Source organism: Neoarius graeffei, chromosome 13 (genome assembly GCF_027579695.1).
Source record: "Neoarius graeffei isolate fNeoGra1 chromosome 13, fNeoGra1.pri, whole genome shotgun sequence".
NCBI classification, from domain to species: domain Eukaryota; kingdom Metazoa; phylum Chordata; class Actinopteri; order Siluriformes; family Ariidae; genus Neoarius; species Neoarius graeffei.
In genome coordinates, this window is record NC_083581.1 from 21,420,709 (window position 1) to 21,436,520 (window position 15,812).

At 47.7% G+C, this 15,812-nt stretch overlaps 1 protein-coding gene across 2 annotated transcripts in view; it reads right to left on the bottom strand.

Moving 5' to 3' along the window:
* Positions 1–15,812, bottom strand: part of plxna2 (plexin A2) — a 530,875-nt gene that overhangs the window by 173,601 nt on the left and 341,462 nt on the right. For both annotated transcript variants that reach the window (XM_060937347.1, XM_060937348.1), the window contains exon 13: positions 14,440–14,591. In XM_060937347.1, coding sequence (XP_060793330.1) covers positions 14,440–14,591 — 152 coding nt within the window. The remainder of the gene's footprint in view (positions 1–14,439; positions 14,592–15,812) is intronic.

Sequence of the window (15,812 nt, forward strand, 5' to 3'; positions counted from 1 at the left end):
TTCAACGTCGCGCCCTCCATGCAATTTCAGATTGACAGACATCGCGAAGCGCAAAGGGTGGAGGCTGCATGGGTGAGGGTGATAGCAAGTGACCATAACTTTGCAGAGTAATTAAATCACAGTGCTGCGCACAGACAATGGTGTGGTTTCTTGATTATTTTGTAAAGCATGCGCTTAACTAGTCATTAACAGGAAAAGGTGTGTGATTTATCCTTTATCCACCCCGACTGTGCCATGCGAAGATGCATTCTGCGTCTTCAAAATTCCCCGAAGTCGGCACCGTGCTATCTGTAATCTAACTCTAAACAAACTGTAAGTTATACTGGTTAAAAGTAGGCCTATCTGAGAATGATTTTTTTCCCCGTTTTGAGGTAGATTTTGGGGAAGGTGTTTGTGAAGAAGGAATTAATCGCCTGTTCCAAATAGCCGCCTAGTCTCTAATACGCGCCGGGTCTCTTACGTGATTGAGACAAATAATCGCCCGGGCTATTATTTGGTATTTTACGGTAACTGTGATTGCACCTACAGTGTATAGTACTTTATACATTTTGAGAGGGCAGGCCTCCGGAATACATGCTCAAACTCCACACACTGCTGTGGTGCTGAATGGACAGCGCCATTTCAGCACTACTATTGTAGACCACAGGAGAGCATATGGCCACAGGGCGGAGCAGGAGAATGAAGCATGGCTGGTGTAGGATAACCACCATGGCTCCTCTTCCTCTCTGAGAAAAATAGAGAGAATTAAAGGGCGCCTCGACCGAAGAAGGAAAGTAGACCGGGATGCTCTCCCCTGATGCATGCCATAACTGTGACCCTTCACTCCTGCTACTCACAGAAGAATCCCAGACCTCCTGCTGCTGCACCTCACTGTTGGCCCTTGCCACACTGCCCAGCCAACATTGACTGCTGCCATGCTCCACCCTAACACTTCCTTCACTGGCCACTGCCTCTGGAGACAGCATCCAACACCACTTCTGCACTCTTCCCTCTTTCCTGTCATTTAAGAAAATAAAGGACTTCTTAAACTCAAGACACTTCTGTCTGTGTTCTGCCTGCCTCTGCACTGGTGGAGAATGCTGGCATGAGCACAACCCCAGACCCCACCCTAACCATGGACCCCCTTCTAAAACACCTGCTTAAAAGCAACCTGCTGCAGCAGGTCAGGTAGGAATTGGTGCAAAGGCTCCAAGCCGCCACCGCTGCCTAGACACATTTGCAGCCACCTCTCTTCCTGATCTTTGCTGAGACCCCCAATGTCTCCTGGCCAATGGCAGATGACATTATAGATGCCTATCTGCACACCTTTAAACAGTTGCCATTTACAAAAATTGGCCTAAGAGGGACTGTGCTTAGATAATAGAACCCCTCTTTTCAGGCAAAGTGCAGCTGGCTTACTATGCTCCCCAGCTGGCGGATGCCATCAACTATGACAAGCTGAAAGAGGAGATCCTGGCACACTGTGGATTATCACCCACCAACATAGTGATGGAGTTTCACAAGTGGACCTGGAAGACTAGGGCTGTTAATATATAACCAAGTGGGTGACCATGGACAAGTTCCTGAGGTCCTTATGCCTAGAGGGACTCAAAGTGTTTGGCATTTAGGCTCCCAGGACCTCCAAAGAGATGGTCAAGGTGCTGGCCAGCAAGGGAGAATGGAGAAAGTTCTTCCCTGACCTCCATCACAACCCACCACCCCAGCACCAAGGCCCAGGCAGTAGCAGAAAGAGGAGAACCCTGAAGTGCCACCCCGATTATGCCACACTATCTCTACTGCTAGTGCCCGTGGCCTGTCAGGGTGTGCAGTAACATTTTGGTTGCCTGCATGCATAGGGATGTCTGGGAGGTCCCCACCACTTAGGTCCAGGTTGGGAACTGAAGAGGTGAGTGACCCTTTCTAATCGGGATTGTGCCTGAATTATCTTTGCCAGGGAAAGACTGGCTGCGGTTCCCCACAGAACTTCCTGCAACCTCAAGGGGGCACAGAACCCCAGCAATGTCAGAGATTACCTTGATGGAACCTGCATTGTGCCAACCTATCATACTTGGCCCAGGAGCTGAGAGTGAGTCTGACAATAACCTTAACTTGCTCTTCTCTGTGTATCACTCAGCAGCCAACAAGGGCAATTTTGGATGGGAGCAAAAGGAGGAGGCTAAAACACTGTTGTGGCCAGGTGTTGCAAATTGAGGGAGGGAACCAGCAGGGTGACCAGGCTTCACCCATCCCATATTTCCTGATAAGGGGGGAGGCTGTTATACTACCACACTGAGTGTCTAGAACAAGTGTGTGGCCTCCTAGTGATCCAAGATCAACCTCTTAATGCATCTAGCCCATGCCCACCCATTAGGCTGTCACCTAGGGTTCACAACACCCTTGAAAAACTGAGTGTGGCAGCGGTGGCGTGGCCAAGCGTCGGTCTGTGACCGGAGGGCAGAGTCGGGGAAGGTAAGTGGCAGAATCACTGCACCTGAGATTGATTAATGTGTTTGTGTGTCTTCCCCAGGGACCGCGCCCTATTTAAGGAAGAGAGCGAGAGCAGAGCGGGCTCTCTCCCCAACCAGACGATGGGAGTGTGTGTGTAGATGTGTATAGTTAAGGCTGAAAAGCTAAAATAAATGGGTTTTGTGAACTCAGTTCGGGCCTGCTGTCCTTCTGTGCTCCACCCACCCATCCGAATTGCTACAGTGGTGCCGAAACTCGGGACTTGGAGCACCGAAGCAGAACAGCCCCATGGAGTTCTCCCCTTTCGCCGAGCTGGTCCACACCCTCGCCACGGCCCAGCAAAGCCAGCACCAGGCACTAGTCGCCCTACGGAAGGAACTGGAACAGCGGTTCGAGGCCCTGGTACTGGCTCAGCAGGAAGAGCGACAGGCGTTCCGGCACCTCCTCGCGTCGGCGGGGTCCACCACCGCGGGGCCATCCCCCTTCACCCTGATGAAGATGGGCCCGCAAGACGACCCCGAGGCCTTCCTCACATTCTTTGAGCAGGTGGCAGAGACCTTGGGGTGGCCAATGGAACAGCGCGCGGTGCGCCTCCTCCCCCTGCTAACGGGAGAGGCGCAGCTGGCCGCGCTACAGCTCCCCGCAGACTGCCGGCTGGCCTACGCGGACCTTCGCCGGGCCATCCTCCAGCATGTGGGGCACACCCCCGAGCAACAACGGCAACGCTTCCGCGCTTTGCACTTGGAGGAAGTCGGCCGGCTGTTCGCGTTTGGCCAGCAACTCCGGGACGCCTGCGGGCAGTGGTTGAGGGCCGACAACCGCGACGCCGAGGGGATCATCGACCAGGTGGCGCTGGAGCAGTTCATTGCGCGTCTACCAGTCGGAGCTGCAGAGTGGGTCCAGTGCCACCGCCCGGCGTCACTGGATCAGGCAATCGAGCTGGCGGAGGACCATTTGGCGGCTGTCCTGACGGCAGGACAGCAGACAACCTCTTCTCTCCTCTCCTCTCTCTCCCTCTCCTCCTGTGTCTCATCCTCACCCCGTTCCCCCACCGCGGAGGCGGGGGCCGGCTCCACCCCAGCCGGCCCGCCGCACCCGTGGTGGCCTCCCATTTCTCCCTTCTGTGTCTGTCTCTCCCCCCCCTCAGGTGAGTGAGCCCCAGAGCACCAGTGCAGAGAGGAAGCCCGGGCAGGTTTGCTGGCGCTGCGGGGAGCCGGGCCACCTCCAACAGCAGTGCTCGGCAATGGAGGTGGGCGCGGTGGTTCGGATCCCTGACGCGCCAGGAGCCGCCCTCGATTGGGCCAGAGTGTATCGCATACCGGTGAGTATCCAAGGGGATACACATCAGGCGTTGGTGGATTCTGGTTGTAATCAGACCTCAATCCACCAAAACCTGGTGCAAGACGAGGCATTGGGGGGAGCACAATTGGTGAAGGTGTTGTGTGTGCATGGGGATGTTCACAACTACCCTTTAGTGTCGGTCCACATTTTTTTTCAAAGGGAAAAATTTATAGTGAAGGCGGTGGTTAATCCTCGCCTTACCCACTCGATAATTTTGGGGACGGATTGGCCGGGATTTGGGGAATTAATGAGTCACCTAGTGAAGAGTGGGTCCTACCATAGTTTAATAAAGGGAGGTCCCGGTGTCGCGTTGGCGGGAGCAGCTGTCACAGAGCCGTCTACGTCAGCTCCGTGTCAAAGTGAGGAGCCACCGGCTCCTCCTCTCTCTATCGGGGAATCCCTCGCGGATTTTCCATTAGAGCAGTCGCGAGACGAGACTCTGCGGCATGCATTTGACCAACTGAGAGTAATCGATGGTCAAATGCTCCAGCCAAGCGCCACCCCGTCCTTCCCCTACTTCGCAATTATGAAGGATAGATTATACCGAGTGATGCAGGACACTCAAACTAAAGAGCAAGTCACGCAGCTGTTGATTCTGAAGAGCCGCCGGGAATTGGTATTCCAGGCAGCTCACTTTAATCCCATGGCTGGACACTTAGGGCAGGATAAAACACTAGCCCGAATAATGGCCCGGTTCCATTGGCCAGGGATTCGCGGCGATGTCCGTAGGTGGTGTACGGCGTGCCGCGAATGCCAGTTAATAAATCCAGTGGCCACTCCAAAAGCGCCTTTGCGCCCTCTCCCATTAATTGAGACCCCATTCGAAAGAATTGGGATGGATCTCGTCGGGCCATTAGATCGGTCAACACGAGAGTACCGTCTTATATTAGTTCTGGTGGACTATGCAACGCAATACCCGGAAGTGGTGCCTCTTCGCAATATCTCAGCATGCAGTATTGCGGAGGCACTCTTCCACGTTATCTCCCGAGTTGGAATCCCGGAAGAGATTCTGACTGACCAAGGCACCTCGTTTATGTCACATACACTAAATGAACTGTGTAGGTTGTTGGGTATTAAGCCGATCCGCACCAGCGTGTATCACCCACAAACGGATGGTTTAGTTGAACGGTTCAATCGCACCCTCAAGAATATAATTAAAAAATTCGTAAGTGAGGACGCACGTAATTGGGATAAGTGGCTCGAACCCTTGTTGTTTTCAGTGCGAGAGGTCCCCCAAGCCTCCAAGGGGTTCACCCCGTTTGAATTGTTATACGGGCGTAAGCCGCGCGGCATTCTAGATGTGCTGCGGGAAAATTGGGAGGAGGGACCTTCACCAAGTAAAAATGAAATCCAATACGTTATTGACCTGCACGCAAAACTCCACACACTCACCCACCTAACCCAGGAGAATTTGCGGCAGGCCCAAGAACGACAAACCCGCCTGTACGACAAGGGTACGCGCCTCAGGGAGTTCGCACCGGGAGATAAAGTACTCGTACTGTTACCCACATCGAGCTCCAAATTAGTCGCCAAGTGGCAAGGACCCTTTGAGGTCAGATGGCGAGTCGGGGACGTTGACTGTGAGGTGAGGCGAATGGACAGGGGTGGGGCGGTACAGGTTTACCACCTCAATCTGCTCAAACTCGGGAACAAGGAGGTCCCCGTGGCGTTGGTGTCGGTGGTTCTGGAGAAGGCGGAGCTGGGGCCAGAGGTTCAAAAGGGAACATTGGCATCACGTACCTCTCCGGTCCCCTGTGGAGACCACCTCTCCCCGACCCAACTCACGGAGGTTGCCCAGTTGCAGACCGAGTTTTCGGACGTATTCTCACCCCTGCCCGGCCACACCAACCTCATAGAGCACCACATAGAGACGCCCCCAGGGGTGGTAGTGCGTAGCCGCCCTTACAGGCTACCCGAACACAAGAAACAAGTAGTTCGGGAAGAACTTGAGGCCATCCTCGAAATGGGCATCGTTGAGGAGTCCCACAGTGACTGGAGCAGCCCGGTGGTCTTGGTACCCAAGGTCGACGGGTCAGTCCGGTTCTGTGTAGACTATAGGAAAGTCAACGCAGTGTCTAAATTCGACGCGTACCCAATGCCTCGTATTGATGAGTTGCTCGATCGACTAGGCACAGCTCGCTTTTACTCGACACTGGATTTAACAAAGGGTTATTGGCAGATCCCCTTGACTCCATTATCCCAAGAAAAAACGGCCTTTTCCACACCGTTCGGCTTATACCAGTTTGTCACACTTCCTTTTGGGCTGTTTGGGGCGCCTGCTATGTTTTAGCAGCTGATGGATAGGGTCCTCCGCCCCCACGCCACCTATGCGGCCGCCTACCTCGACGATATCATTATCTATAGTAATGAGTGGCCGAGGCACCTCCAACATCTGAGGGCCGTCCTTAGGTCGCTGAGGCGAGCGGGTCTCACAGCTAACCCGAAGAAGTGTGCGATTGGGCGGGTGGAAGTACAGTATCTGGGCTTCCACTTGGGCAACGGGAGGGTGCGTCCCCAAATTAACAAGACAGCGGCAATTGCGGCCTGCCCGAGGCCAAAGACCAAAAAGGGAGTGAGACAGTTCCTGGGGCTGGCTGGCTATTATCGTAGGTTTATACCTAACTATTCGGACGTCACCAGCCCGCTGACTGATCTGACTAAAAAGGGGGCACCAGATCCGGCCCAGTGGGCGGAGCAATGCCAGTGGGCTTTTTCTGAGGTAAAGGCTGCACTGTGTGGGGGGCCACTTTTACACTCCCCTGACTTTTCTCTCCCCTTTATGTTACAGACGGATGCATCGGACAGAGTGCTGGGGGCTGTTTTGTCCCAGGAGGTGGAGGGGGAGGACCGCCCAGTGTTGTACATCAGTAGGAAGCTGTCGGTGGGTGAGGGGCGCTACAGCACCATTGAAAAGGAGTGCCTAGCGATCAAGTGGGCAGTCCTCGCCGTCCGTTACTACCTGCTGGGATGCCCTTTCACCCTCTGTTCGGACCACGTGCCCCTCCAGTGGCTCCACCGCATGAAGGATGCCAACGTGCGGATACCAACGTATCTGGCACTCCAACCCTTCAACTTCAAGGTGATCCACAGGCCGGGGGCGCAGATGGCCGTGGTGGACTTCCTCTCCCGTCAAGGGGGGGGGGGAGTCGGCTGCAGGCTGGACGGCCGCCCGGCCTGAGTTGGGCGGTGGGGGTATGTGGTAGCGGGGGCGTGGCCAAGCGTCGGTCTGTGACCGGAGGACGGAGTCGGGGAAGGTAAGTGGCAGAATCACTGCACCTGAGGTTGATTAATGTGTTTGTGTGTCTTCCCCAGTGACCGCGCCCTATTTAAGGAGAGAGAGCGATAGCAGAGCGGGCTCTTTCCCCAACCAGACGACGGGAGTGTGTGTGTGTGTGTGTGTGTGTATATGTGTATAGTTAAGGCTGAAAAGCTAAAATAAACGGGTTTTGTGAACTCAGTTCGGGCCTGCCGTCCTTCTGTGCTCCACCCACCCATCCGAACTGCTATACTGAGAAACTGCTTCACCAGGCCAGGCATGGAGGCAGAAGTGTGCAATTTCTGACAACAGTACCCTCAGTGTCAATACACTTCCTACAAGAAGCCCACACCAGCCCTGCCCATTCCACTGCCCCTCAAAATGATGGACATGGACCTCATAGGACCACTCAAAATCTGCCTGGAGACACAAGTTCATACTGTTGTTAATTTCACAAATTGTTAATTTCATAGGTTCATAGTGATTGTGGACTATGCCACACCCTGTACACCAAAGCAGTCCAACTCCAGAAGGCTGAAATATCTCCAGGGAACTTGTCCTCCTCTTTACCTGAATAGAAATCCCCAAGGACCATGTAACCAACCAAGGTACGCCTTTTGTCTCCAAGTTAATTTTTAATCTCTGCTGGTTGTTGCAGGTCAAGCAAATCCAGACATCTGTCTACCACCCACAAACATTTGCTCTGGTTGAAAGGTTCAACCAAACACTGAAAAGAATGCTGCAGTGGGTGTTAGATGAGGAAGGGACAAAGTGGGGCCTCCTTCTGCCCTATGTCCTGCTTGTGGTCTGTGAAACCTCACAGACATCCACAGACTTCACCTCATTTGAGCTACTATTTGAGAGGATACCCCCCCCCCCCCCCCCGCCTGCCACTACAGTGAGTCATTGCAATTTTTTGAAAAATGAACTAAAGTACATATCCAGTCCTCAGTCCATTTCATGTTCATTTTCACAATGCTATTTCCCATGCAGGTGATTCAGGCGAGCGATAACTTGATTTTGAAAAACAGGGGTAATGTTAGGCTCACTGTTGTAAAATTACAACATTACCTTTAGCTCTCCCAAAAATACACCTGTAATTTTTTTTTAAAGACCACATTTGAATAGTCAGTGGGTCCTATTGTTTAGCCTTTCAATGCTATTGGATAGTAAATGAGGATATATGCCTGGCCATCTGGTCAAGAACTCATTCTACCTGAAAACTTTCCTTAACGCTCATATCCTTGTTTTATTGGACTGGATATAACAAGATTCAAGTAAGTAAAATATCTGAAATATTTTTGTGTATTTATTACAATGTCTAGAGCATGTACATATTTAGTTGCTATGGAATATATTCATCAAATTAGATTTTGAGCTTGTTATGTCCGTGTTGTAATTCTATAACATTGGGTGAGATTTTAGTCAAAATATCATGTGCACCTTACACATTACATGGGAACATTACACTTCATTCTCACATATGGAAATAAACTAATAGAATAGAATAATAGAAATATAATGTTTACTGTGATTCAGAAGTTCTAAATTTATTTTCTTTGTTACAATTTTGAGTTTTCACCAGAATTAAATAAAGGAATAAATTATTTCTGGTTGCAATATTTGAAGCTCTTTCTGTAGCACTATTTAAAATTCTATCTGTATCTTCTTTAAAAAATACTGTTCCTGGGATTTTTTTCTGGACTTTTTTCATTTGTCCAAACAGCTGCTTGTTGCATTAGGCAGAAAGAAGTTCTGAATGTTCTGGAATGCTTAGGAGGAATGGTTGTTGCATTGATCAGGGACAGGTGATAATGTTCCTGAATGGGGGATGGAAATGGTCTGGGGGTTGTAGTCTTTTTAGTATGGCAAGTAGAGAGCATAATAGGCTGGCCAGACAGTCTTCTGTGACATCAGTGTAATGTGTAAAGTACAGTGTAAGTACAAATACAGAAATTCTGCTGCCAACTAGCCCCAATGTTGCAATATTACAACATTTTCCTAAAAACTCATCTCTCATCTCATCTCATTATCTGTAGCCGCTTTATCCTGTTCTACAGGGTTGCAGGCAAGCTGGAGCCTAGCCCAGCTGACTACGGGCGAAAGGCGGGGTACACCCTGGACAAGTCGCCAGGTCATCACAGGGCTGACACATAGACACAGACAACCATTCACACTCACATTCACACCTATGGTCAATTTAGAGTCACCAGTTAACCTAACCTGCATGTCTTTGGACTGTGGGGGAAACCGGAGCACCCAGAGGAAACCCACGCGGACACGGGGAGAACATGCAAACTCCACACAGAAAGGCCCTCGCCGGCCACGGGGCTCGAACCTGGACCTTCTTGCTGTGAGGCGACAGTGCTAACCATTACACCACCGTGCCGCCCTCCCTAAAAACTAATACATTAAAAAATGAAAACTCTTTAAATTCTGCATCAAGGACCTCCTAAAACAACATCTGAAAGTTGAAACAAATTGCTCATTTTTTATATTTGGGTTTTAACTAGATAATATTTTCCCCCAGAAAAGTCAAGCAAAAGTCTGGTACTATTTAATAATTAGAAGAGACCACAGATATACCACAGTTCCACCCACTTGCTTTCTATAGACTCACAAGACTAAGGTTTGTAAATTTACAGGTCAAAGATCACTTAGATAAAGCTGTTCAGAAGCAAAATCAACTGCTACAAGAAGCATATGCCCCTTTCACATCATGCACCTTTTTCCCTTTTCAGTGACTTAGCTTTTCTGCCAGGTGAATTTTATTCACAATCACTCTGACTGATGCTTTCACTGAAAAAGAAGAAAAGCACAACAAAAATCATAAATATATTCAGCTAAATCTTAAATGTTGGCACCTCTGTATAATGAATTATTGTGGCAATTATAAGTCCAGCCTTCTAAGTTGATTTCCTGTCAAAACCATTTTATTTTTGCCATTGGGTGCTCAATTGCTTTGCCACAGATGTTCAATCAAAATAAACTGGCATGCTCATCTAAAGCAGAAGTCTGCCACATCCTCATAATGTTTGCACCCTGCTGTGTCATAAATATGGCCCCTAACAGAGTGCTGAAGGCCTGTGTAAATCACAATGAGTAGCTGCAGCAGATCAATACTGTTTTTATCATACTCTCTGATCTTATATCACCCATGCAGGCAGGTGGCCAGATCAAATGACATAATAAAAATGTGCCACTCATTGATTGGCACTTATGGAGAGTAGTAAAGACTGCAATGCAATCATGCTTGCTTTGTGCATATGGCATGTGTGCTGGTATTACTGTACAGTTTTAGGATATACATACACTGGTGTTCAGAAGAGGCAGAGGCTAGGAGAAGGGTACTCTGAAATCAAACTACCACTGTCTCATGGGTCAACCCTGTTGGGAGAGACTTCGGGAGTAAACCCCGAGGAAAAATCCAGAGCCGGATTCCCTAAGGCAGCTCAACGCCGTTCTTGACTTTGTGCTGGCAACTCCTGCGGCTGACCTGGAGCCGATTGTACTAGCCCTTGCTTCTCCATCACTCCAGCGATGCGGAGAGAGGGGACATGCTGCCTGGGTAACAGCTCGTCCTCCATATACTTACCCTGGCCTCGGGCATGCATGGCAAGTACTCTCCTATACGGAAGTCAAGTCAAGTTTATTTGTATAGCACTTTTAACAATAAACATTGTCGCAAAGCAGCTTTACAGAATTTGAACAACTTAAAACATGAGCTAATTTTATCCCTAATCTATCCCCAATGAGCAAGCCTGTGGCAACGGTGGCAAGGAAAAACTCCCTCAGACGACATGAGGAAGAAACCTCGAGAGGAACCAGACTCAAAAGGGAACCCATACTCATTTGGGCAACAACAGACAGCATGACTATAACATTAACAGTTTTAACATGAAGTCAGTTTCGTTGATGTTATAAACTCTTCATTGATGGAAACTTGAGTGCAAAACTGTTCATGACAACTGCAGTCAAAGTTAGCAAGTCAACTGTAGTCCTCAGCCATAAAAGCATTACTGTAAGAGTCCAGAGCGTCTTCCAAGTGTGACTTTCAACTGTCCTCATGGGGCCATCCTCCACAGGAGCGATGTGATGAGACTCCAACCAGACACAGGGCACTAAGATGAATCAAGCAGGTCCGAGGAGCAGAAGAGGTCAGAAGAGGTCAGAAGTGAGACGTGGACCCTAAAAGCAGCCCAAGAAAAGTGACTAAACACCTTCCACATGCGCTGCCTTCGAAGGATCCTCAAGATCACCTGGAGGGACAAAGTCAGCAACCAAGTGGTTCTTGAGAGGGCAGGAGTCTCCAGCATGTACTGCCTTTTGATGCAGTGAAGGATGAGATGGCTTGGTCATCTGGTTCGCATGGACGATGGGCGCATCCCAAAGGACCTCCTCTATGGAGAACTGATAAGCGGCAAACGCCCAACAGGCAGACCAAAGCTGCATTACAAAGATGTCTGCAAGTGTGATCTCAAAGCCCTCAGGTTTAACCTCCAGTCATGGGAGACCCTCGCCCTCAACAGAACTGCTTCGAAGCACCATGTCAGACAAGGCCTTCGAGAGCATGAAGAAACCTTGGCGTGTCAGTCTGCTGAAAGAAGACAGAGGAGAAGGATATAGCAGCAGCAGCTCAGAAGGAGCAGTCTAACAACAACCAACAACCATGTCTGCCCAACCTGTGGGTGAGACTATACCTCGAGAATCAGCCTCTACAGCCACAGCCAACGTTGTACCACCTAAAGCGTGATACCATAGTCGACACGACTGATGGATGCCAACATTGGTGTAATACAACTGCATACAAACACAACTTCTATTACATTCTGAAAGCAGCTCTAAGCTGGCAGCTTTAACTCTGTGCCAGCTGAAGATAAATGACTGTAACTCATGGTACTTGGGGTGACGTAATGGCTCTAGAGGCTATGCAGTGAAGAATTTCTGCTTCGTAGGCTCTAGTGTCGTGTGTAGCCCCTTTCCTCATTTCCTCCTGACATTTCTCCACAGCTCTCTACAAATGAATTCACCCCAGCTCTATCCTATTTGGATTAAACCGCTGTCAAAGGCAAGGAGGACTGACAAATCTCCTCCTCCATGCATTTCAATTACAGCTGTCTTGGCTTGCATCTGCCCCTACGATGTGCTGCACCGAGGCATGGGATAAGAAACCAGGCTGGACATACAGACAGGAACTATTTATAGGCCCTCCAAAAACAACACACACACAGGGCAAAAGAAAATTCTGCACCCATTTTGCCTTTTCCCAGGCTTGGAGACAAGTCTAACCTTCTACATGTCTAAAGATTTGCTCTGAAATAAGGTCATGGTATAAAAACACTGTCAATTGTAAAGTTCACAGAATCCTGTAATTCACTCAACCTTAAAAGGCCATGGCACATTATAGCAGCTACACCGTACATTCAGCACTAACAACTTCCTACAAATGGCCATGTGTGATCACGCTTCACAACGTGTAAATAAGACTGCAGTACCCATGACATTAAGGTGTAGATGCAAGCGGAGGGTGGTGTGTATATACTCAGTACTCACTAATTAATAACCTATCTTATTAGCACCAGAAGCCTTTGTCTGAGTACAGAGCATCTTTGGCCCTTTATTAATTTCAATTTTGGATCAAACAGATGATGGCTCAAAAAGAATGAGGGTTGATTGAGGGTCTCAGGTGTTGAGAGTATGCAAAATTTTAAATTAGAAAATACAGATCTGTTTATTTGAGAGGAACTAGTGCAAGAGCAGCTAATCAGTAAAATACGATTACAAATATAATTGGTCATTAAATTCATTTAATTCCCTCATTTATTCTTGGTCAATACCCACTCACCAGTTAGAGCTCACCAATCATATAATATCATATCATGCAGCATGAGCTCAAAGAAGCCCATTATTGACTAGTCTCTCTGTGACTGACAGATTTGCTTGCTTGGACTCCCAACCACAGGTCCCAACCACAGTCCTCCAAAATGTGGGAACACATTATATTACACTCATCATAGTGTCATACATTAAGTTGAGTTTTAATGTGAAGAATAATTCAACTACGTAAAATGGCACACGTGCCAAACAAAAATTAATTTAGCATCCCAGTGCTTTAGTTAGTGAGACAGCCAGTGGAAAATAGCCTTTATTTTTAATTTGGCTCATTGTAATTGAACAAACCAGGGCTTAAATGCAGCGAAGACCCACTTCCAGTGACTCAGACCAGTGAACCAGTAAAATGTACCAAATACCTTACGTTAATTTGGTTGTCTGATTTGAAAAGAAAAAAAAGTTTTTGTCATGTCAGAAGTTGATAGCATTCTCATTCCATGACAGACTGTTTGATAAGTATCATTAATATAGTGTTGTAGTTAGTGACTTGTTCATTAATGAGGCCTGCTAAAGATTTCTATGGTAGTATTATTTGATTGAAATACTGTAAAGAAATAAGCATCATTTTTTTTTGTATTTAGTATATTTTTAGTTTATAAATTATCTAACTAATTGATGATTAGGAACTTATGAACTTCCCATATTTCTGTATTCAGTAAGGGCTCTTGCTGATGTACAAGGTGCTGGCTTAGAGATATTTGTCGAAGCCTGTAAAAGCTGGGTTAACTTGCCATTCAGCAAACAAGTAAACACAGACAGATCCTGAGTGATTATTATGAATAGGACTATGATTATAGGACTGAGGAAGTGGGAGGTATGGTGGGTAGCAATCTCCCAGTGGAAGGAGACTAGCCAGGGCTGCCTCTGCTCTAATTAGCTTTTTTCCTGTTGGAAATGGTTCTGAATGTAACCTTAAGGATAGCTGTCAATCACTAGTTGTTTATACTGCCTTTGTGAAGATGTTCCTATGTGAGTAAAACTTTCAGCAGCCTCAGCAGAGCAAAGCAGAACCCCCTGAACATCCCTTAAGGAGTGGCTAGCACATCTTATAGCTATGACAGTGGTAATTGGCTGCTTTTGACTCTGGTGAGTCTATAAACTATATTGTCTTCCAGTGTGTTAGTAAGACCATTCTATTTGTAACAGATTCTTTTTTTTCTGTTCAGCTGGGGTGGGGGGGTGTAAATGTAGGATATTGTGTTTTTTTCTAGTACATTCTATTTTGAGACAGATCAAAGATGAGCTCAACTAGATTTTTGTTCCAATCATGACACAGTTTAATTTATAAGAATTGTTGACATTCTGAAAATAACCTGATGCACAGATCAGGGGTGGGTTTCCCAAAAGCATCGTAGCACAAAGATCATTGTTAAATGGTAGAGCAAGCATCACAATGAACACTCTCTCTCCTCGTTAAGATGCTCTTAGCGTTAAGAGGCTTTTGGGAAACCCACTCCAGATCAGTGTGGATTCATGTTTGGTTTCATGGGTATTTAAGGACTCACTGTTCTGCAATGATGTAGCCGTCCTCTTTTGGGGTACATCGCACTCCTGCCACCTGCACGTTATCTTCCATTTCAGAGAAAGACAGACCCAGATTCACCCCACAGATAGTCACCCTGGTGCCCCCTTCTGGAGGTCCAGCTACTGGGGTCACCTGTATGGAATATAAAAAGAGAATAAAGCTAATTACTTAATACAGATCTAATACAGGAGATGGAATTGGATTTTATCCAGTTTTATACAGTCATAAGCAACTATGGATTGCTGGGTTCCATAACTGCCTTTATGGCTAAAGCCTAGGGCAGGTACCTTCACACACTGATTGCGTTTAAAAAAGACCCATCATGGGTGCTAACTTATGCATGATATATGCATCACTAAAGGCCCAAAAAAAGATTCTGGAGACTTGCTTGATTCAGATCTGCATGCTGTCACCAAGGGCGATAAATCAACCATGAGACCATATCAGTACTTATTGCTGCTCATCTTCTCATAAAATACAATATGGCAGCACAGCATGACCTTGGCTCTGGGTGGCATGCAGCCTTCTGTGCTGTTAAAACCCCTGAGTGCATCAGTCCCTCAGCCCTGGCCCTTCTCCAGAGAGGATAAGCAGATGGAGAAAGAGTAAGAGATAGAGGTAGAGAGAGGGACATGTGCACTCAAAAGTCCACTACATACACAATCAATAAACCATTAGTGGGCGGGCATGCAAAAGTAAAAGCAATTCAACTACAGATCGTAGGCCGTGACTGTTCACTGATCTGAGACTAGTCACGTTCTGTAATCTTGCTCAGAATACCCCAAGAGAACTGAGCCTACACGATCCAGTGGGACTGCTGCATTGTAGGTTCGATTAATTGTTCAGAATGTAAAGGAAGCCCGTCACTGCAATGCTGGAGGGCATGAATATATGAATCTATATTAGTTCTTGGCCATGAAGCACCCTGGGAGGGCAAATACTGTGGATAAAAAAAAAAAAACACAAATGAGAAAGTAATTCAAAATATCTCCATATTAGGCTACATCTGCCATTTTATGTAAGGAAATACTACAGGAGCAAGAGAGACAAGACCAGTTGTTTAATGTGCATCACTACACAGAGTTAAAGCCTGCTTTTTCAGAAGCTGGAGTAGCTTGGTGCAGAGGGGAAGAGTAAAGTGAAGATTCACAAGGAACCTAATAGAAGATGAGTCTGTCAGAAAGGAAATAGAGTGCTGTATGTGCTCTCTCTAAAATCTAGACAACAGTAGACTATCTATCAGTCGAAAGTCTGGTAGTGTTCATCACTCAACATGATCAAGAGCTGTCTGCTTTCACGGCAAGAACTTTATTGCAAATGGCTGACTACAGATAAGATATGCATGCAGCAACC